General features: G+C 40.1%; 1 protein-coding gene across 2 annotated transcripts in view; it reads right to left on the reverse strand.

Annotated features, from left to right (window-relative positions):
* Positions 1-24,994, reverse strand: part of ARHGAP10 (Rho GTPase activating protein 10) — a 337,729-nt gene that overhangs the window by 191,328 nt on the left and 121,407 nt on the right. For both annotated transcript variants that reach the window (XM_082605670.1, XM_082605669.1), the window contains exons 6-10: positions 18,123-18,233; positions 16,184-16,288; positions 8,384-8,513; positions 5,371-5,477; positions 2,645-2,739 (exon numbers count right to left, since the gene is read on the reverse strand). In XM_082605670.1, the coding sequence (XP_082461796.1) occupies positions 2,645-2,739; positions 5,371-5,477; positions 8,384-8,513; positions 16,184-16,288; positions 18,123-18,233 (548 nt within the window). The remainder of the gene's footprint in view (positions 1-2,644; positions 2,740-5,370; positions 5,478-8,383; positions 8,514-16,183; positions 16,289-18,122; positions 18,234-24,994) is intronic.

A 24,994-nucleotide genomic window follows, 5' to 3' on the forward strand; every position in this document is an offset into this window, starting at 1 on the left:
ACAGAGGGAATGGCTGAGGGAAGGTGAAGAACAGGTGACCGAAGGAGAGGAGCTGAAGGAGAAAGATGCCAAGTCCTACATGAATCGTCTGAAATGATACTGAAATGACTAAGAAAAGCATGAACGGAAGAGAACTGGAGACACACCATATAAGGAAGACTCTAAAAGTAGTTCCAGGGCTTCCCTGGTGACGCAGTGGTTGAGAGCCCGCCTGCCGATGCAGGGGACGCGGGTTCGTGCCCGGTCCGGGAAGATCCCACATGCCGCGGAGCGGCTGGGCCCGTGAGCCATGGCCGCTGAGCCTGCGTGTCCGGAGCCTGGGCTCCGCAATGGGAGAGGCCACAACAGTGAGAGGCCCTAGTACCGAAAAAAAAAAAAAAAAAAGTCTCCCTCAAACAGATGCACTGGGCTCCATTCCTGCTCCACCACACCAATCCATAACCCTTCCAACCACTCCTGCCGTTTCTAAACTTTCTCTACTCTGCCAGAGTGAGTTTTGAAAAATATAACTCTATCACTCAGTGCCCTGCTTAAAACCATTTAATAGGTTAAGCTCAAAAACCTCAAGGTCAGGCCTTTGCCCCCCTTTCTCAAGCCTCCTCTCCCATCCTCCCTGGCTCTCTGCTCCAGTGATGCTGAGTGTCCCCCGGGGGGGACCTCAAGTGGACCACGCTCTCTCTTGTCTCCAGAACTTTACATATATTATACTAATCACTCTGCCTGGAATGTGTCTCAATGCCAGCTGACTCCAAATAAACCTTCAGTTATCAGTTTAGACGTCAGATCCTCTGGATGCCTTTCTTGAATCACTTAGACTAGATTAGTGGTCCCTCTACACCCAGTTCCCAGAGAGCAGCTCTGAGCGTCAATGGAAATAAATTAGAGATTTCTGCAAGAAGAATGAAGCCGAGAGGGTAAGGATCCAGGCCCCCACTCCACTTTAGTAAGGGAACTCTCTTTTTTTTTTCTGTTTCACATATGCATAAATGTAAAGGTTTTATTTGAAAAGAAGGCATCCCTATAAAGTAGTTTGAAAACCACTAGACTGCACCAACTCTAAGGTCTCCCCCAGTTCTGAGAGTCTCCTTACAAGATGATATCATGAGGAAAATAACTCCGTAGTAACCCCTCATCAACCTTTACGAGGGATGGAAAGTAGTTATAATCGTAATAAAGATCCCGATTGAAGGAGAGCACGTGGCATGATCAAGGTCTTAGAGAAAATATAGGGCTGGACAAAAATAATACGAATTGTGTTAATATATGGAAGTACTAGAATTATCCTTTCCAGACAAAGCAGATGAATCTCATTTAACACATTTTCTAGTAGACATCATTGCTGACTCGCCTCTGTCAATTATTTAGGAAACAACACACTTACATGGTTACACTCTGACGCCTGCAGCACAGTGGTTAAGAGCTTGGGTTCTAGAGGCGGATGCAAGAGTTCAAATCTCAGCTCTTCCACTTACTAGCTACGTGACCTTAGGAGAATCACTTAAGCTCTCTAGGCCCCAGTTTCTCACCATAAAATGAGAAGGTTAATGTCTACCTGATAGAGCTGGGCTGAGGATGAACTGAGATAAAGCACAGAAGAATTCAGAAGACTGGCACTTAGAGAAAACTCAGTAAATGCTTACAACGGATGTATGCACACATATTTATGCTCAAGTTGTATTACACAGCCCAAATCTCTTCTTAAAGTTTTTGAACCAGTCCTAACTGGCTTGAAATTTAACCTCTTTCACCATGACGTTCCCTTTCATTTTTTTCCAGTCTTGGCAAAAGGCATATTAAGCCATCTGTCCTTTTCTTTGTAGGGCCATATTTATCATGGTGCATAAGAGCACATTTTTATGTACCTGGTCTTCAGTTCATTTATTGGAAAGTAAAGCACAGATCTTCCCCCTCTGCACTAACACCATAGACTCAGTTATATCATCTGAGGGAAGAGAAGAATTAATTATTTTTGTATTCCTGGGTCCTGACCTAAAATGAACGTGTGCTTAAAAAAATCTCATATTGTAAATTTTTATTATACAAGTATGAAACAGTGTTATCTAAAGACCATTGTTACCAAAACCAGGGCTGGCAAGGAACCTCCACAGTGTCAGCCATTAAAAGAGGACATATTCTACGAGTACCATGATTTTCCTTAGTGCTACAGGACACAGAAATAAATGCCAGACACGGAGTACTATTGACAAACAAGCTTTGTTTTTCTTTTTCTTTTTTTTACTTCCTTCTCTCCAGCAAAGATTCTTTTCTAACTAAATAACTAAAAGTCATACCACAAGAAAAAATGAGAACTAGTCTTTGAATAAACAGAGTTTGCCCATGACCCTCCACCACATACAGAGTATATACATGGAAGGCTTAGATCAACAATGAAATGCTCCAAGGTCATTTTTTAAGTGACAACACTAGTTAAAATGATGCCAAACTTCAGCCAAGACTAAGCTACCACTGCACAGCTAAACACAGTGACCAAGACGAAACAGCCCACAGTGAATACAGAGCCTGGGAAGATAACAAGATACCACTCTTCCAGGCCATAGACATCTCAGTTGCAATTAACTTCTATTTTTTTAAATCATTTTTTAAATGACTCTTTTCATAAAGTCCAATAATGCCAATAACTTACCGGTCAGCAGCTTCTACATCAAAACAAAACCTTCTGTCGATGGAGTCAGTATGTCTTCTGGTACATTCTCTCAAAAAGAACACCTCTCCATCCCCCTGCAAAGAATCATTTTAAACATTCTCAAAAACTACCGTATAAACATATACAGAATTAAACACCCTATATTTGATGGGGGAGGAGGCAAGGTTCAGATTTTAGGTTCCTCTATCTTATTCTCTTTCAAACCAGTTTATTTAGAGTTGTAGCCATTTTTTTTAACTTTTTATTTTATATCAAAGTATAGCTGATTAACAACATTGTGTTACTTTCAGGTGTACAGCAAAGTGATTCAGTTATCCATATACACGTATCTATTCTTTTTCAAATTCTTTTTTGTCACTGTCCTTTTCTTAAGGTTTTCAAGATCCTGCTTTGATTACAGTAAAATTAAACCAGACCTTATGAGTGCTAATTTTAAAAGGTGGATTAACAATTCAGTTTCCACATGCCTATATTTGTTATTCTCTTACTGTCCCCTTGTTAAAAGAAGGATAATGTGTTTGTATGTCACATTACATTATACCATATAAACCAGTCCATATGTAACCATTTCTGACCTATAAAAACTTCAGCTCCACAGGAATCTACCTAAAGGTACACTAAGGACCCTGGATCAGCCACTGTGAGCATCTAAAGCTGGAACCACTCCAACTATATGGTTTTGCTGTTTCCTACAGTGAATCACTCTGAATTTATCTTTCCTGAGTTTTCGTTTAAATATGGCACCATTTACCTCCCTAAACCATCCTCATCATGCTCTTTAAGAGCACTAAAAAGAGGTGGAAAACAGGAAGCAGAAGCAATGCAGAAGCAGGTTCCCAGTAAGAAACTGTAAGGAGTCTGAGTAAACACTTCTAGAATATTTTAATATTTTCTGGAACATGGGGATCTCTAATATTAAACAAGCATTCTAATATAAAATTATTCAAAATATCAGAGTCATGTTTTTAAATGTATATTTTATTATTTGGTAGCTAAAACAGAAAGACACCACTAAGCAGACATGTCTTGGGACTTGACAGGAAACTCACACTCCAACCTCATGCTCAGTTTATAACTGAAATGCATAGAGATGCTGATGTTAACCCATATTCACCTCTTTACTACAACTTCTGATCGTATCAGTGGCCCTCTGAAATGTGAAATAATCGCGAGCATTTGGTGAATGAATTGTGCACTTCTGCTGTTCATTCATGGAACTTGCTCTGTTATTATACTTGATGCTTCACTTGACAACAAAGTTTGCTTTCTATGCGTCTGGCACATTACATTTGACAAAATAAATTACTGCGATCTTTAAAACAACACTACCACCACACAACAACAAGAACAAAACCCCTCAGGCTCAGTCTTAACCCACCAGCCTCCAAGGGTGACATCCTCACTTCCTCCTCTTTGCCATGGACTTGATTTTCCATGTCTATTTCTTTTTTTTTAATTTTTTTATTTTTTTTTACATCTTTATTGCTTTACAATGGTGTGTCAGTTTCTGCTTTAGAACAAAGTGAATCAGTTATACATATACAGATATGTTCCCATATCTCTTCCCTCTTGCATCTCCCTCCCTCCCACCCTCCCCATCACTACCGAATGTAAACTAGATACATTTTATATGTATCTATACGGACGCAGCCGCATAGCACAGGGAGATCAGCTCGGTCCATGTCTATTTCAATATCACAAAACTGCATCTGTATTATAAGTGGCTTTAAATATTTTTCAGGAAGATGCAAAGTATGTGTAAATACAAGTGAACTTGGGTTAATTCTGTATTCACATAAGAAACGTTATGCCCCTCCACCCAGCAAGCAATGAATGAACCTTAAAACGCATTACCAGGTATGTTCAATACTGGTGAGAGGAGCTTTGGTTTGATTGCTATTGTTGCCATGAGCTGCAGCTTCCGTTTTAAACGAAAGATCACCTTTCCTACCCAGCCAGCTCCTAAGGGCTTCTTGCTCTTTTCCAGCTATCATGAGTTCCTTTGCTTTTTACTTCTGGGGGAGGAGTAAGCTAAATGGGGAGTGTCTAAGCGAGAACATTAAAGTTTAAGTGAAAAACAGTAAACTTCGTTACAGATCATCTACCCTATACAATCTTTTCATTTATATGAATCTGTGCGTGCACAGCAGGCCTCCCGTGTAAATCCTGAGCAGACAAACCACTGAGTCACGAAAGTCTGTTGTAGCTGTTAACTGGATCTTCCAGTAACAGGGAAAGAAAATGATTCTACTCTTCTCCTTAAAAAAAAAACAAAAAATCTGACAGTAAAAACCCAAGCCAACAATTCAGAAAACACAGGAATTATTTTCTCGCCTATTTTACTAAAAAAAAAAAAAAAAAAAAAAAGATTTTCATTCTAAAAACAAAATGAAAGTATTTACCATGAGTGAATATAAACAACATTAAAAAGATACCCTCGAAGACCACCTCACAGAGAATATGAAGTATAAAAGCAAAGCCTTGGGACTTCCCTGGTGGTCCAGTGGGTAAGACTCTGTGCTCCCAATGCAGGGGGCCCAGGTTCGATCCCTGGTCAGGGAACTAGATCTCACATGCATGCCACAACTAAGAAGCCCACATGCCGCAACTGAAGATCCTGCGTGCTGCAATTAAGACCTGTTGCAGCCAAAACTAATAAATAAATAAGTATTTTTTAAAATAAATAAATAAAAGCAAAGACTTACTAGTTTCCCCCCAGATCTGTGCTCGAACGGAATGATGTTGAACTTCTTGGCTGCTTTCCGATACATGCAGTAGTGTTTGACCCAGCTGGAACCAAACGGAGGAGGCCCTTCAACAAAAGACATAACTTTAAATCAACAAGAACCTACTGTATTGCACAGGGAACTCTATTCAATATGCTGTAATAACCTAAATGGGAAAAGAATTTGAGAAAGGATACATATATATGTATAACTGAATCACTTTGCTGTACACCTGAAACTAACACAACATTGTTAATCAACTATACTCCAATAAAAATTTAAGAAATAAAATAAAAATTAAATTAAAAAAAAGAAAAGAAATAGGACTTTACATTTTTTCCTCATAAAGAAACAGATACGCAGAGTTCCAAACACAATGCTGAAGAGGAAAAACCCAAGAAGCAGAAACTAACACAGCTCAAGGAAACAAATCAGCAACACAGCTGGTCTCAGACAAGGGGAAAACAAGGGGAAATAAGGCTCGTAGAGACAGTCCTAAGAGTTTTCAGCAACACGGAAGTAATTTAAAGACATACTTTTCAAATAATTTGCTAGACTGTTATCTCATACCTGAAAATCTCTTAATTGTAAACTATGTTTCTTGTTTGTGTCTATGTATGAAGAGCTCATGAGGGTTTCCAGAATTCCACTGAATATATGTGATGGTTTTGGATTCAATTCTGGCCTCTAAAAAATGACACAACTGTAGAATCACAGTGCAGAAAAGCATTTAGTCTATAAATCCATCTAGTGCTTTAAATCCACTAAAGCACCTTGTAAGTAGCTGCCCTTACTAACAATGGTAAAGCTAAGCTTTTTTGCAGCATGTGGGATCTTAGTTCCCCGACCAGAGATCGAACCCGTGTCCCTTGCATTGGAAGCACAGAGTCTTAACCACTGGACCACCAGCGAAGTCCTACTGTCTTTTTAATCTAAAAAGTCTTAGGCTTAGACCAAATGCCTGAGAAATGGCAAAGCCAAACCTCAGAGTCTTTGGCCCCAAATATCAAGGTCCTTCACTGATGAAGCTGCCATCCCCTCCTGACACCACCCAACCCTCCTCAGCCAGCTCTGAGCACAGAGATGAGTGATGGTTTTTCACACCATCCAAGCTTCAGGCAATACTGCAGGAGAAGCTACAACACGGACTCCAGCCTAGGACAATTCCAGCATTGAGGAGGTGTATGATCCAGGAAACACTGTTTACTCCTCAGTGTTTCCAGGTTCTCACTGGTAAATGGGGTGATGACAGCACTGTACACTTCATAGGGGTTTTTAATGGATTAAATGAAACAAGTTGGATAAAGAGGTTAGCACAGTGCCTGGCATACTGCTAACAAGTGAAGAATTGTCACTATTGGGTTTTTTTTGTTTTTTTCAGTCCAATTCCAGCCCCCATTTCTCTCAAAGCCAGTAAGTTAAGCAACAGTTATGAATCTAAAAATCAAAATTTCCTGTGATTTTTCGCTTTGGACATATAATACAAAATGTCTATCCTTCTCATGTCTCTACCCTGTATTTTTAGTTCTTTCAAATTAAATAAACAAACTGAGATTAAGAGGGTAAAAAAAAAGTAAAGGCAGAGGGAAGGATTGGGAGCTTGGGATTAACAGATGCAAACTAGTAAATATAGCATGGATAAACAACAAGGTCCTACAGTACAGCACAGGCAACTATATTCAATATCCTGTCATAAACCACAATCGAAAAGAATATGAAAAAGAATATATATGTATAACTGACTCACTTTGCTATACAGCAGAGATTAACACAACACTGTAAATCAACTATACTTCAATTTTAAAAAAATAAAAACATTCACTCTATACATACTTCAATAGCTGCTGTGCTATTGTTCCTAATGGCACCTTTAGAAACAGCATGCTTTTACTGTTCAACCAAAATATGTAAAAATAAATTACCTCTCAGGTTTTTTGAAAAAAAAAAAAGATTAAAAAATTAGAAAAATTTAGAGTTCTGCCGTGCCAGTAACTGCTCATCATGAGCCGTGAAGACTAAGCCCACATTAAATAAAGGCAAATGGAAAAAGAACGCTTATTCTGTGACTGCATATAACATGAACACCCGTATCACATGGCTGTTCCATGAGCCTCTCTGCTATGAAATTGGTCAGTTTGAAAATCCTGTAAATCAGCCACTTAACAAACAAAAACTCTAAAGCACCCCGACTACAGTCAAAGGCGGGAAGGGAGAGAAACAGGAAATACGGAAACATTTTCACATACTCCTCCCCCTACTGACTAGCAATCAAGCTCTACAGTTGAAGAGGTAAACTTTAAGAGCTTCGTTAAAATAAGACCAAACTGTCAGAAGTCTGAAATCATCTTGGGGTGCCTTAATTTCAAAATAAGGATACTCTACACACTGCAGAACAACTAAGATGGCAACAATGCTGAAAATTCAGTGAGACAAGTTAGCATGTCAACAAGGAGTATTTTTTTGTAGCCATATGCAATTGCCCTGATAATTTCAACAAGGACAAAAAAACGATCTCAAATAAATGTGCAAAGAAATGATGTGAAAGAAGGAGAGAAATATGTCCTTCTCGACTTTAACATGGAGGAACAGGGTTATGGGGAGAGGGGTGCATACGTATATGAATGTGTGTGTGTGTGTGTGTGTGTGAGTGAGATAAAGATGGGGATGAGAGGAAATGAGGAAAAAGGTACTATCCCACCTCGCTTTCAGTCTGTCACCAAATCCCCGCCCCCTTGCAAGCAAGTTTTAACAAAGTGTGGCACAGAATTCGGGGGTGTGTGGCTGGAAAGCAGGGTGTTCACAGAGCTCCTAATCTCACCGTCCCCTCCCTAGAGCAGGAATGTGTTTTCCCCCAAAGAACCCAACGTATGCCTTCCAGGATAGGAGAGAGCAAGAAAGTGGTAGGAATAATTACTCCAAAAGTATGAAATTACAGTGAGAGTTTTAAAATAATTTTTAATTAGTTATTCATCACGGTTGGAGAGCCTCTTACTTTTTTCCTGTACATACAGGTAGCCTTCCGCTGTGAACTGACTTGCTCGTTTGTGGTCCTTGGGATTCTGTCTAATCTTGTTCATAAGCTCTTCCACTTCTGACCTTGTTCCTTCAAAACGATTCCGTGTCTGAAAAGGATTTAAAAAACACATACAAGTTTTAAGTTCCCACAGGAGTTTTTTCATGTACGTTTTTAAGTCTCTGGATAACTATAATTAAATTTGTAGTGTTTTTGTATAAATTTCTCAAAATATACCCATCCTTTCCCATGTATCTCTTTGTTGAGATCATTGTGCAAAGAAAAAAATTAGTGGTTAAGTAGTTAACAGAGATATAGAAACCAAGGTTACTAGAGGTTATTTACTTTTGAAGCTTTCTAACACCAAGAATAATTCTATTATTCAACATAAGAATTCCTGCCTGCAGGTCTCACAATATTACTAAATCATACATTTAAAAAAAATAGGCCATAAAACATCTATCTGGGAAGTCCTTCCTTTGCAACAATCAATCTGACTCATTACTATTATATCAGCAATATGTCTAAGAATTCAGAATCTGAAAAACTTAATTCTTCTTTGCAAACTAATAAATATCAGTGTCATTTTTTCCAGGTCATGGCAATTGCACTTGAAAATGATGTTTCTTCATAGAAGAAGGAAGTAGGGGGGAATCTCACTTACAAATAATGTCTTTGATATCTAAAAAGACAAATCACATTTCTGAAGCCCAGGAGACTTGGGATGTCAATATCTCTGTCAAATGGCTAGATTGAAAATGGACATGCAAGGTGAAGTGACGAAAATACCCAGGCAAACCTGACGAGTCAGCACCACCAAGTTTCTGGACATTTCTTCCATCTACACTCAAAAATAATTGTATTAATATCGAAAAACTGCTGATGTGAAATTGTGGAAGAGCTAAGATGAAAAATTATTATTGAAATTCCTCCTCTCTCCTCCCTACAATGAAAGGGATTACCAAGAGTTCTAAACGCAGAAAAATGATAGAATAGTACATTTTTTAGGGGGATGGAGAGTCTGATAAATGTACACTGTAAAGGGGAAACTTAACTGCAGAGGCTTATTTCAAACACAAGCTGAGAGCTTTTTTTTTTAATTTATGTACTATAAGAATGTACAGGGCTGCAAAGAGGGTGGGACTCATTTATTAATGGCTTGTTCCCTCTCCTGCCTTCCTGTTTCTCATGTCTCTGGGATTTCTCGCCCCCATCTTAATACTGATTATACCCTAATTTTATTCACCTGCTTTGTCACTTTACTGAGATTCTCCACAACCCTCACTTCTTTCTATCTCTGTGTATCTAATATTTATGCATACATACACACACATATACACACATATGTGCATGTCATATATGTATAGATGCTAGTGCACACATGTGCGTGCATGCACAAACACACACACACACACACACAATTAACTTAATGAGTTGTATCCCAAATTCTCATTATTTAAGTTAATGCTCAAATTGTCCTAGATTTGACCAGCAGAGGCCCCTTCTAGCTGGCTCCTGTTTCTCTTGACACACCCCCTTAATTCTCTGAGTAACCCCTTACCCTCTGGTCCAAAAAGGTATCCCAGGTTTACCTTATACTTTCTCTGTCCCAGTCCTAGAACCAGCCATTTCTCCAAAGGAGTCATTGTTCCTTACAGGGGAGGGTAGTATTTTTTTTTTTTTACTGGAGTATAATTGCTTTACAATGGTGTGTTAGTTTCTGCTGTACAACGAAGTGAATCAGCTGTACATATACATATATCCCCATATCCCCTCCCTCTTGGACCTCCCTCCCCCACCCCATCCCACCCATCTAGGTCATCATAGGGCACCGAGCTGAGCTCCCTGTGCTATACAGCAGGTGCCCACTAGCTATCTGTTTTATACCTGGTAGTGTATTTATGTCAGTCCCAATCTCCCAATTCATCCCACCTGTTCTCTACGTCTGTGTTTCTATTCCTACCCTGCAAATAGGTTCATCTGTACCATTTTTCTAGATTCCACATATATGCGTTAATATACGACATTTGTTGTTCTCTTTCTGACTTATTTCACTCTGGTCGTATTTAGAAACCAAGCTCTAGGGACAGTGTGCTCACAGCTAAGGGGGTGTTACTGCTTCTAGGTCTTCCTGGAAGACCGACTGTGAAAGTGCATGTAGGTATGTGTGTATGTGTGTGAATACATTTATATATATACACAGTTATATGTACATATACATGTCACCACATCTGTATCTATCTATCTTAAAACCCATGAGTTCATACCATTACACTTAATTCCAATCCAGTACTTCAGGTTTCTTTCTAGCCCACCCCCTTCCAATTCTGCACATTGCTTTCCAGACAGTAAAAAACCTGGCCCCCATTATTCTCAAGAGATTTACTTATTTGCTCAATTAACGTATCTGCTCAAGGTAACCAATCTCCCAAACATGCCAGCCACCTCCTCTGTACGTGCTGTCTCTGCAGCTTCCCACGCCCACTTCCACGGCCACAGGCCCCTCCATGTGGCATACCCTGCCCTCACCACCCTCCTTCCTCAGATGTGACTCTGCACTGGGAAGGGAAAGGAAGGTTCAGCTACATTTTGTAATGTATCATTTTAGGCAAATTACAAATGAGGGTGAAAATTACATTTCTCAAAATCTGAGCACAAATAATAGAGCGGCTGGAACCTAGCAATTTCCAATTCTAATTTCTGGCTGAATAGGAAGATATCATCCAATAATAATAATGTTAGACCTTAAATGTTACCATAGGTCACATGAGAGTGTTTACACTGTGAATGACATGACTGAGAGCAGTTTACGGTGCTTGAATCCTCACAATAACCTACGAGATAGCCTAGCGTTCTCCCATGCTTATAAAACAACATTGCTGTATTTCCTTTCCTTGCATGCTTTGATAAATAAACAAATTTCCAAACCAATGAATCTTAAGTCTTATAAATTAAATATTTCATCACATCACCTACTGGGGGGAGGAGGATTCGATGTGGAGACTAAGCTGGAATTCAGACACATCTGAGTACTTTACAAAACTGGCAGGTCAGGCTTAGCACAGGTTCACACCCATATTTAAGGAGGAAAGAAAGACGGGGGAGAGAAGGCACTGTTCACACTAAGTTTTACCCAGAAATAAAGCTTTACAGGCAGATGGCAAAGGCTAATTCCAAGTACAGATTGCCATTTTTCATTTAAGTGTTCCCATCCTGGCCCCATGACCTCATTCAGGGAGCAAAAGGATAATTAAAAATATAAAGAGGGTTTCCCGAAGCAGCTGTAAAACATCAGGGGTGGGCCCCCTGCAGCCTGCTTTAGTAACCTCCGCAAATCACAAAACAGAAAAGAAGGGGTAGGGTGCTAACACACACCCCTCACAGCAGTCCTCAAACATCTCCTCAAGTGCCCTATGAATGGGGAGGTGACGGAGTAAGGAATGGAGTGCAGTGGATGCCAGGTCAACAGGTGATCAAGTCTAAACACCCAAAGGACACCTTCCATGGGAGTGAGGGGAACGCCGGTTAGAACTGTTGAGAGGTAGACGTGAGCTGAGGTTTACCATCGGTACCTAAATCTGAGATCTTACCATGAAAGGGACTCCCATGTTACCCAGAAATTGTTAAGGTCCAGGGATGCCAAATGGCCATGCCAGGATGTTCCCCGGCTCCTATATTTACTGACCCCAGATACACCATGAGTGAACCCATTTCTACACCAACACTAAATCTGAAAGCAACTGCCTTGGGCCCTGGAATGAGCCTGCCCAAGTTCCAATGCTTCCCTGGTTAAAGCAGTATGACTTCAGCAAGTTCTTTTTCCTCATGGTCCTCATCTGTGAAGTAGGAATAAAAAAATCTACATCATAGGACACCTTTGAAGACTAAATGTGTACAATCCAAAGAAAAGCACATAGGTAACACCTGGCACATGGTAACAAAATAAATGTAAGTGGCATTATCATTATTATTATTTTAATTGCAATTAAGTCACTGAAAAGTGACCATTATTCCCTAACAACGGAAAAAAGAGAATGTTCAATATCAAACTAAAATTTTATCTGAATGAAAGTATATTTTTAATTTTTTTTTTTGGATTATAAAAGCTAATGCACAACATTATACAACAGAGAGGGGGACAGCACAAACAGCCCTGCCTGGAGGCAAAAGGAGGAGGTATAAACAAGATTAAAAGTGACCAGAAACTCATCTCTCAGAAACAATCATGTTCATGCTTTACACAGTCACTTCCAATCGGCTTGTTGTTGTTGTTGTTTGGTAACATAGTTTATCACTTTAGTGTTCTACTTTGCTCACAAAACTGTAACAAAAATATCTGTGCATATCCTTAATTTATTCCTCACCATTCTTAGTATCTTCTGGGTACTCCTTCGGAATCCCTAAAATTTCTTAGGATTCTACTTCTTCCTGAGAAGAATTCTATTCTAGTCTCCTTTGGGGATAGAAATCACAAAAATTTTAAATGAGTTTTTTTGAATATCCTTTAATTTTGATGCAATTTACATTCTTCTGGAAAGTCTATTTTTTTAAAAAACCATCTTGCTCTTTTTTGCTGTCCATTAGTTACTCTAGATTATAGAAAATGGAAAAAGACTGAATCTCTCTCAAAAAAAGGTCCAACCATTTTTACAACAGAAAAGGTGAAACCAGTTGGGCAAAAATAGGTTATTTTCACTTTTAAATAACTTTTACCTTTTTTCTGATTATAAAATGGTTTTTGTCATTTTTTGCTATAGTAAAATACCTAAGAGTTGACCAAAATTATCTCTACCATTATAGTGCACAGATAGTTAACTCTAAGATTTGGTTTCAACATTTCGGTATGTTACTTTCAATACATAAATATGCATAGCATAAAAAGTAACACACAGAAGTCAGACAGAGAAAGACAAATACCATATGATATTGCTTATACATGGAATCTAAAAAAATAATACAAATGAACTTATTTACAAAGTAGAAATAGACTCACAGATGTAGAAGATGGACTTATGGTTATCAAAGGGGAGAGGGGCGGGGAGGGATAAATTAGGGGTTTGGGATTAACATATATACACTACTATATATAAAATAGATAAACTACAAGGACCTACTGTGTAGCACAAGGAACTCTACTCAAAATCTTATAATAACCTATAATGGAAAAGAATCTGAAAAAGAATAGATATATACATATGTATGTATAACTGAATCACTTTGCTGTACACTTGAAACTAACAACATTGTAAATCAACTATACTTCAGTTAAAAAAAAAGGTAACACACAGCTGGGATTTTTGTAATATGTAGTTTTATACAGCCAACACTTTCCCTTCGATATGCTAAAAGCTGACATCCTCAGGGAATGAGAGAAACTGCCAAGAAAGTAGTAAATTACAGCAATACTGAGATATAGCAGGTGAGGTAGAATGAGTGGTATGTGTTTCAAAGGTGCTGGTATTTCTGAAGGGCAAAGAATGAGCCAGAAGCAAAAGTAAAGAGCACAGGCGACTTCCGGATCAGGTGTCCTCAACACTGAAGGTGAGGCGGAAGGCAGAGCCTCTACTTGCAGAGCTGCAGGAGCAGCCTCAGAAAGAGCCAGAACAAAAGGCAGAGAGGTGGAGGACCCCAGGCAACTTCCTGATGACAATCCTGAAGTTCCAGAGGACACAGGAAAAGATTTTTTCCAGTAGCTTGTTCTTCGCCCAGTTCTTTATGGGAAATGAAAGTTACCAAGTATGTGTGTTAGGTTCTTAATAGACTAAGCTAGATTCTATTAACCAGCTGACCCATTTCAAATGATAGGCTGTCTTCAAGTGTTGCTTACAGTAGTTCATGCCTGAGTATTGCTCATTCCCATTTAAATCTTGAATCTCGCTGATATTATTTTGGTGTATTTAAGGTAACTATAGGCCCCTGATGCCAGGGTGGGTCTGAACTTCCACATAAGCAAGCTGTACATGGACAGTTTCTCTGGAGCCCCCAGGAGACGCCGATGTGTCCCCATACCTCACCCCAGACCCTGAGGCCCGGCTGGCTTCACGGGCAGGTAGCCCGTGCCGTCACCCACCGCCCTGCGCTCAGAAGGTCGCACACTTGATCTAATGCTCTGCCATCACTGCCTTGAAATTCTTCATTTTTGAATAAGGGACCCTGCCTCCTCATTTTACACAAATTATGGATCAGTTAGGCCTGAAGGTTCTCATCCAGGCCAGCCCTGCCCTTGACAGATAAGGTACAGACACAAGTTATACAGTTAGTGGAGGGGGGGTGGAAATCAGGATTATAACCTAATCTTCCAAACTATGTAATGTTCTTTTTACAAATGCTGTGTTCTGCTGTCTACAGAAGTATTCTGATACATCACAGCATCATTAGACTAAATGTTCTACTACCTACAGAGACACTATTGCAGTTAGGACTAATCTACATATATACACCTTGACATATTTTTAAAGTATGTTACCTTATATCACTGATCTTGGAGGGTGTAGGGAGGAATCTACTCTTTTAGTCATTTAACTGAACAGAATGTACAATCTTCAAATACAAATTGATGCATAAATTACAAAACACAAGAGATTTCATTACCTACATTCTCAAATGTAGGGAACTATACCAAAATAACTTAGAAACAAAATCTACACAAAAACCATTAGTCCTCAATTTCTAAGATTATAAGAAGTTGAAGGTCAGGTAGCAAACAGCACAGAGATCCCCATCCTTCTCCTTGTATGTCTTTCAGGATGAGTTGAGAGTCTGTCCCAAAACTCACTCACTGTGTTTTTAACAAGGTTTGAAATTACACTAAACATAACTTGAATAGCTTTTCAATGAGGACACTTCCAAAAACAACAAAAGTGTTGAAAGGAAAAACATCTACCACTTTCTGATCAAAATCACATACATTATACTGCTTAATAGTTCTCAAAAAAACTCTTTATCCAAGACCTAACAGAAACCATACATTTTCCAGGAAAACAATAAAGGGCCAACAGCAACTGTGAACACCAATACATTAGTGAATAGGCAGGCACAAAACACAGGAAAGAAATTCCACTGGAACTGTTAGCCTCTCTGGGAATAAATATCAAATAAGGCATACAAGTAACAGAAGAAATTTAAATTAGAATTGAAATGCCTTAAATTTAAAGTGGAGGACTGTTTTGTCTGTTTCATACAGAGCGGACTTAGACTTACACAACAGAGGTTATCCTTAGAACTGCCTCACAAAGTGCAGAATAACTATGTCACACTACCACATGACTTGTTTCAAAGTTGCTAGGAGAGTAGATAGTCAAAGTTATCACAACAAGGAATAAAAAATTTTTAACTACACGAAGTGATAGATGTTAACTAAACTTATGTGGAAATCATCTTGCAACATAATAAGTGAAGTCATTAAGCTGTAACCCTTAAACTTACACAGTGTTGTGTGTCAATTATATAACTGGAAAAATAAAAAATAAGGCAAATTATGTGAAATTCTGATTGTAAAAACATACCTCATGACTTTTCTGAAAATAAGGGAAGAAAAATAAATTATAGGAAATGAATTCTTAAAAAAAAAAACAGAGCCGCCTGCAGCAGAATTCGGAGCCTCCCTTATCTGGAGAACAGTTTGTTACACCAAGACCTGACCAGAAGGTGGCAGCGTAGCCTCAGTTTCTCGGTACCAACAGATCAGCCTGGTCTTCGTTTAAGGCTTTTCATACACCAAAGAAATCAAACCTACACCTCTCAAACATCTTTTTTAGGAGAAAGCTTCCGTTTTCTTACATTCTGAATGTTGATCTGTAGTTCCATTTTGTAGTGATTGAAGTCTTTGGCAAGTTCATGGCCTTGATGATAGAAAGTAAACATTCCCTGAAAAAATGACAGCATCTAAAACAAAGGAGAAAAGGCGACATGAGCACCCAAACATCTCAGTGAAAAAAAGAAATGAAAAAGCCACGTGTTTTGCCTCATCTCATTCTGATTCCATCGAAGTACAATAATTAAAAGGAAGTCACTAGAATTCAACTAAATCGAACTGCCTATTATTCATTAATTGGTCCCTATAAAAAATAAAAGGATTTGTAATTTTTCCCTTAAATATCAGAGCCATTAGACAGCTTTTAGGAGAAATGGAATTCTACATCACCCATTTGTCCTTTTTAGTCAAGAGAATCCCTATATTCATTTATAATTGAAACCTTATCACTATAGGTCGATAGAACCTATAAGGAAAGTGAAATACAGATCAAAGAGCTGAAAGCTCTTTGGAAGGGCATCCAGTGCAGAGGAACCTCTCTGTTTTGTTGACAAGGATGCTCAGTGACTGGAGCAGAGAGGGGCAGAGGCAGGACAGTAATTAAGCCCTGAGTTTCCTACCAGCTCTCCACCTGCCCCTCTTGATCAGAGGGCACTGCTTCTCCCCCACATGTGAGAAAATCTAGAGTAAGAGTGATTTGGGGTGAGGGTTAAGGAAATCCTGAGATTCACTGTCTTCAGAATGTCACACCGCGTAATGGTAAGGAATTTGGGACTCTGACGTCAAGTGGCCAGCAAGGGTCAATTCCCAACTGGGGCCAATTACTGAAGTTTCTCGACTTCAATTTCTACATTTGCTAAGCGGGATCATTAAAATATCTCCTCAGTAGGGTACTGTGTGGAATACATGCATGATCACAGAAAAGTACTTAGAACAACAACCTGAACAATGACTGAACACTGTAAATGGTCAGTAAATAAAATGTAGGCCATTATTATGATTTCACATAAAAAGAAAGCTTTAAGGAGGTTTTCTCTAATTGTTTAATTTAGGGTAATTCAATTACTCCACTGGACCATAGCTTCCACGAATGCTAATTTTTAATGAATCATTACTTGTTTTTTTTTGGTTTGTTGCTCAGCATCATACACACAGTGGGTAAATTGTATGGCATGTGAATTATATCTCAATAAAGCTGTTTTTTAAAATCACATGCAATATAGTCTATGTTAAAATTAAAGTGAATCTTGACAATCATGACTCTCAGTGTACCTCTGTTTTTTTTTGCTAAAACCCACAGTACAAAATACCCTTTATATTTTGATTCAGAAGATACATATATTCGTAGATATGTTAACATATAAGTAACTGAAGCTCTCAGAGTGCATCTATATAAGCACAAAAAAATCATGTGTTTCTAAAATAAGTATAAAGAAATGTCAGAGTAACTCACAAAATAGTTTCAAATGTTCCACACACTGGTTCTTAACTTAGGTTGCATAAGCATTGTGAATTGTATTAGAAATAGTTGGTTACCAATAATTGCTGAAAGCACCAAGGCTTGGATGGACGCACTTGCTTTAGAACAAACCTGAATAAAGATTATCCCATAAATATCCCACACTCACTCACATTCCAATATAATTTCTTTCATGGGGACTTTTTTTTAAAGGGTGGAGTTACAGCTAGGATGGCACAAATTGTACCTGATTGCAGAGTCCTTGAGACCATATAGCAAAAGGAATAATACTCATTACACACTGCTGTGCAAATAAGGCCGAGAACCACTATTTAGAAGTGATTCTTTGACTTCATGGCTCCGGGTGTACTGTGTACAATTTACGACATCTTGCTTCGTGTTTATGCACCACAGCCTCTGGCAACCATAAATTAGATCTTCAAAGAAACACATTCCTATTATATCACGAAATTCAACTAGCAGAGCAACTTGCTATTTATACTTACGGGTTCCACAAACTCAAACTTCTTCCTTTCTTGGATTTCCTGAAGCTTACACACATATTCAAGAGACAGTTCGTAAAAGTGTTGCCGGTTCTGTTCCACTTGGATATCTGCCTATGTTAAAATAATGGAGGCCAGTCAAATTAGAGGTGGTTCGGAGCGAAACTCTTTGCCCGAGGTCTGCAAAACTACAGTCCATGGGCCAAATATAGCCTGCTGCCTGTTATTCCAAATGAAGTTGTACTGGACCAGCGCCAGGACTACTCCTTTATGCATCTTCTGTGTAGACTTGTGGCTACAACGGCTGACTTGAGTAGTTACAACAGGGACCTACCTCGTGATCTTCAAAAGTCTAAAATATTGACTAAGTGACTCTCTGCAGAAATAGTTTGCAAACCCCTGCTCTCTGCGATGAGACTGACCCCGAAGGACAGAAGATCAAAGAGTAAAAGGCACTTCATGAAAAACCTACCCAACCACAACTGACACCCAAGGTGGAACCGCACGTGTAGAATCCAAATTACATAAACATTATTTCCATTAACAAATCGCCTAAGAATGAAGTGGCCTGGGAAGGAGGGCTGAGCAAATTCCAGTCGCCACAGCTCTCAGGAGTGAGGGCAGCAGGTGAGGAAGTGGCGACACCACCTCAAGAGCTCGGTTCTTGCAGACAGGCCTGGGCTGGAAGCCCATCTGCAGGCAGTCACTCTCCTAAGTCCTTACCATGTCCTGTCCCCTGGGAGGGAACAGGCACCAGATGGTCAGGAGACTATTCCAAAGAAAGGTTCCAGCTTCTCTTGTCTAACTAGGGAAAAGGGAATTGAGAGAGGGGATGGCTCCACAGAGGAACAGCAGAGAAACCTCTGGTCCTTAGAACTGTTCTTACAAGGCATCTTGTATTTCCTAACTCGGCTAATTTTATGTCCAGAAGTATTTATCTGGACATTCCTCCAAACAGGCCATATCTAAGCACAGAGAAAGATGCTCAACATCACTTGTCATTAGGGAAATAGAAATCAGAACCACAAGGTACCACCTCACACTTATCAAAAACAAATAACAAAAAATATCAGAAAATAATCCAAAAAACCCTATCTCCCCCCACCAAAATAAAAAAAAAACAGAAAAATAACAAGTATTGGTGAAGATGTGGAGAAACTGGAACTTTGTGCACTGCTGGTGGGAATGTAAAATGATGCAGCTGCTATGGAAAACAGTATGGCAGTTCTCTAGAAAAAAAAAATTAAAAATAGAATGACCATATGATCCTGCAATTCCATTTCTGGGTATATACTCACAAGATCTGCAAGCAGGGGCTCAAAGAGATTCTTGCACACACACACATTCACAGCAGCATTATTCACAACAGCTAAAGGGTAGAAGCAACCAAAGCGTCCACCGACAGATGAAGGCATAAACAAAATGTGGTCTACAGAGATAATGGAATATTATTCAGCCACAGAATGCAAGGAAATTCTGGCACCTGCTACAACATGCATGAACCCTGAGGACATTATGCTAAGTGAAATGAGCCAGTCACAAAAGGACAGATGCTGTATGATTTATCTTATATAAGGTACCCGGAACAGTGAAATTCAGAGAGATAGGAAGTAGGATGGTGGTCGTCATGGAGCTGGGAGCACAAGGGGGCTGGGGAGTTAGTGTTTAATGGGCACAGAGTTTCAGTATCTCAAGTTGAAAGGGCTCTGGAGCTGGAATGTGGTGGTTATTGACAACAGTGTGACTGTACTTAATGACACTGAATGAACTGCATGCCTGAACTTGGTAAAATCATGCTTTGTTGTATATATTTTACCACCACAAAAAGTTTTTAATTTGGGGGGAAAAGTATTTATCTAACAGGTAATAATTTGGGGGGCATCATATCCTTTTTTAATTAAAGTAATGTTTAACTATAATAAGAGTGTTTGTTGCTAAGCCAAAATGAAAATCTCTACCTAACACTCATAAAAATTATGATTTTTTTATGCCTCTAATATCCAGAAATGGAGAGTTCAGCCACTAGCAGTTACCAGACACAACCCCCAGGAAAAACAATGTGAGTGTGTTGAGTATTTAATAAAATGGAGATGGGGGAGGTTAAGGGTGGATTTTTCCATGTTATTGTTACTGGGAAACGTCCTTCAAGACAATGACACCAGGGTCAGATTTACCAAGGTGGTTTTTTAATTTAATTTTAGTGGATTCTCTCGCCTGGTTGTGCTACTGCAATTACCCCGGCATGGCAGGTCAGCTTCTATCCACAGCTTCCTAATGTTCTGGGTGTTCAGAACCACTGTGCCAGGTGCAGCGTGATCAATCACAAGAATCCCTGGGACTGCCGTTAACCCATAATTTACAACAATGCCACAGACATCCAAATTAGACCTAGCAGCACCGTCCTTTAGCCTGACTCAGTCTAAAAGGCAATCGCTATAGATGTGATGTAAGAAAAAGTATGTGCCACATAGCACAGGGAGATCAGCTCGGTGCTCTGTGACCGCCTGGAGGGGTGGGATAGGGAGGGTGGGAGGGAGACTCAAAAGGGAGGGGATATGGGAACATATGTATATGTATAACTGATTAAATTTGTTATAAAGCAGAAACTAACACACCATTGTTAAGAAATTATACTCCAATAAAGATGTAAAAAAAAAAAACAACTAAGTGAAGAAAATAGTTTATAGAGGCAGTGCTTAACAAAAAAAAAGAAAAAGTGTATGTGGTCTTTGTCCCAGGTTCCTGGCACAAAACTCCTAAAACCCTTGGAATTTCCTGAGCGAGAGAAGCGTCGCTAGTCATTTGTAAGGAGCCCCTTTGGAGAACACTTGAGTTTATGCTAATGAGGTGACTTAGGGTAGGGCCACAAGAGAGCATTAATTAGAGGGCTGGAACTTTAGGCTCTATCCACCTATTTCCGGGAAGGGGGAGCACTACAGAGGAAGCTCTAATAACAACCCTTGAACAAGAGTTCATGAGCTTCCAGGTTGGTAATGTAAAGAATTAACAAACGGAAAACTCACCAGCAGGGGGAGCTCACATGGCTTCAGACCATCGCAGAGCCCAACAAGAAGAAAGACGGCTCTTCTTTCCTGGCTAGGACGCAGCCCAAGAAAAGCCAGGGACTCTTTACTGCAGCCCTCTCAAGTCTCTTTCCCTCTCAACGAAAGTGTTCTCCTTCCCCTACCGTGCAGAAACTTGCCCTTGGTTCCCCGTGGTTGTAGACCTCAAACTGCAATTCTCTGCTGATCACGAATAAACCCATCTTTGCTGGAGAAATACCCAGCAGACTATTTATTTCAGGTTAACAGGAAACACATCCACTTGCCTAGAGAGTGACGTACCGCAGTCCCATGAGGACAGAGGTTTCTGCACTTGGGACCCTTGCAGACCCCGCCCTGTGCACCTCTTCATCTGGCTGTTCATCCGTATCCTCTATATTATCTGTTATAATCAACTGCTAAACTTAACTAAATGTTTCTGAGTTCTGTGAGCCACTCTAGCAAGGAAGGGGACACAGGAACCTCTTATTTGTAGCCAGTCAGAAGCACAGGTAACAACCAGGACTTGGGAATGATGTCGAAAGTGAGGTAGTCTTTTTTTTTTTTTTAACTGAATTACGGTTGATTTACAAGGTGTTAGTTTCTGGTGTACAGCAATGTGATTCAGTTATACATACATACACATTCTTTTTCATATTCTTTTCCATTATGGTTTATTACTGGATATTGAATATAATTCCTTGTGCTATGCAGTAGGACCTTGTTGTTTATCCATTCTATAGATAATAGCTTGCATCTGCTAGTCAGAAGTGGGGCAATCTTGTCCAACTGAGCCCTTAACCTGTTGGATCTGATGCGTCTCTAGGTAGTGTCAGAGTTGAGTCAGTTGCTTGGTGGTGTTGGAAAACACACATTTGGACAAGCAAAAGTCATTTTTTTTAAACAAACATACAATTTCAATTTGATTATCATCTCATTTCTGACCATTCCTGATGTTAATATGCATAAAGGAAGTCAATCACTCACACAAAGGTATTCAAAGGATCTATTTCTCTGGTCATATTTACTAAAACATAATTATTTGACAACTCGGTGTCGACTTAAAAAAAATGTACAACGTGCGAGCTGTGAGTTCAGTTTGATTTGGGGCAAAACGAGGACTATAGCCCTGGAGCAGTTAGTTCCTCAGAGCTAGGCTAGTGACTTAATCCTTATAGAGACAGATGGCAAGTGCCAATTTTTAATTCGCATCAGGAAACAAAAATATACTTCAAAAATCAGCAGTCATGGAATGTTCTCGAATATCCAATTCTTGTTCTAGTACAAATATTAATTAGAATTTCGGGTTGTGATGGAGGCAGAAGCCACTGTGCCCAATAAACAGAGTTACAGGTAAAGGTACTAACAGAATTACTAAAATTGCCAGCCTGGTGTCCGCCATCATTTCCTCCTGTTATTTTCATTGGAAACAAGAAGAAAGAATAGATAACAAGTTTCTATGCCTTTGTTCAGTACCAGCCTCAGCAACCTTTATTAATCTCTTGAGCACCTCAATTTACTGAAGATTAGCAATGCATTAGCCACTGCCAAAAGGAACCAAAACCCAAATCTAACCTTTTTCCCATTAAAGAGCAGCCCCCTTCTATGGCCTTCACGCTTGCAACGGAAAGCTAGGTCAGGTGGGAGTCTGCATGTTTGTAAAGAGCAAACAGAGCAAGACAGCCAAGAATACATAATTTGAGTGAAACTAAAATGGTTCTCCTTGAGGGTCTCTTCAAATTTCCCACCTGGAGTTTAGTTATCTTTGGGAATGACGAAACTGTCGAAGCCCTAGCTCACAATCTTCACACTTGTTCACTGGGTAAATATTTATTAAGTGCCTATTGCCTGACGAGTCTTATTGTAGGCCTTGAGGACCGAGTGCTGAACAGAACACAGCTGCTGCCTGCAAGGAGCTTACAGCCTATGGGAAGAAGCCATGTAACAACGGAATGTGTAGTGAGTCAAAAGGCTGTCAGAGTATGAAAAAAAATAAAGGAGAGTAAGGGGGACACTAAAGAAGGTAGCTGGAAAATGTCTCTAGTAAGGAGAAGTCTGAGTGGAGAGTCTTTGGAAGACTATTTGAAGGAGTGAGGCATGCAGAGCTGGTAGGAGGATGAACAAAGCACAGGCCCTCAGCATGGAACCAAGCCAGAGCAAGGCAGCCATGTGGGTGTGAGGGCAGGCGGGATGGGCCCAGGGCCTCTAGAGGGAGCTGTTAGGAGTATTTAGAGAAGAAGACCAACACGAAGGCTCACTCCGCTGTTGTATAGAGAATAAACTGTAGGGATACCCTGGCGAAAGCAGGGTGGACTTTGCAGTAATCTGTGCGAGAGATGCCCGGGTGACAGGGGTGGGGAGTCAGGAGAACTGGCCATATTCCGAGAATATTCTGAAGCTAAAGAAGACATAGGCTGATGGTCTAGATGTGGGGTGAGAGCGAAAGGGCCAAGACTGACTTTACAGACTTTGCCTAAACAACAGGTAGAGTGATACTCATTAGATAGTGAGGTGGAGATGGAAACTGACCTGGCGCATGAAAATCCCTTCAGGATACCTGAAAACAGAGATCGGGGGAGAAGAGAGGTAGAAAACTGCTAGCATAAAGAGAGCCTCAAAGGGCAACAGCTGTCGTTTCAAAAGTGACAGAGGGTAGGATATGAGGGGGCACATGTGACAAGTGCATGGTTTCCTATATAATATGGAAGAGGAGAGAATGGAGCTCTACCCACAGTATTGGAGTGAGCACCAAATGGTACAAAAGGGCCTCTCTCTGTTATAGAAGGTCAAATGCCATCTAAACGTCCGTCAAAAGTACTAGCGAGGCCTTCCCTGGTGGCGCAGTGGTTGAGAGTCCGCCTGCCGATGCAGGGGACACGGGTTCGTGCCCCGGTCCGGGAAGATCCCACATGCCACGGAGCGGCTGGGCCCGTGAGCCATGGCCGCTGAGCCTGCACGTCCGGAGCTTGTGCTCCGCAACGGGAGAGGCCACAACAGTGAGAGCCCTGCGTACCGCAAAAAAAAAAAAAAAAAAAAAATACTAGCGAGACAGAAGAAAATGTGACGTGTAGGTAATGTCAAAATAACCCCGTCTCACACACACACGCACACACGCACACACACACACACAGTTTGCAACTAAATCTGTGACATTTAAATATAACCCAGGTTTATTCCACAATGTTGTCATTTTGATGATATTTCACTAAGTGTATATTATAGTGGCACATCATGCCGGATTCCTTATGTGTTTAAAAATACACAAATGGAAGAACAAAAAATCACACTTTTGTGGGATGAGTCAAGATCCTTACATCTGCAAACAGCATTATGTTTAAGGATAGCATATGTTCCAAACTGTAAACAACTGAGTTTCCATTCAAGTGTGTGAGTGAGGAAAAACAAGTGGCAGGGGATTTAAGAAACAGAAAGAGAAAATGAGAGACAAGATATAAATTCCTTTCTTCTTACACACAGCTCCCTCCAAAAACAAAAAAATGAGTCTATTAACACAAGTAAAACAGATGCTCTCGGGCTTCCCTGGTGGCGCAGTGGTTGAGAGTCCACCTGCCGATGCAGGGGACACGGGTTTGTGCCCCGGTCTGGGGGGATTCCACATGCCGCGGAGCGGCTGGGCCCGTGAGCCATGGCTGTTGAGCCTGCGCGTCCGGAGCCTGTGCTCCGCAACAGGAAAGGCCACACCAGTGAGAGGCCCGCATACCGCAAAAAAAAAAAAAAAAAAAAAAAAAAAAAAAAAAACAGATGCTCTCTTTCCAATGAAGGTGAAAACTCCTGAATCTTCAGTGTTAAGATTAATGCTGCCTTCACATAAAA

The sequence above is a fragment of the Mesoplodon mirus genome (genome assembly GCF_964341445.2).
Source record: "Mesoplodon mirus genome assembly, chromosome: 2".
In the NCBI taxonomy this organism is placed as follows: Eukaryota; Metazoa; Chordata; class Mammalia; order Artiodactyla; family Ziphiidae; genus Mesoplodon; species Mesoplodon mirus.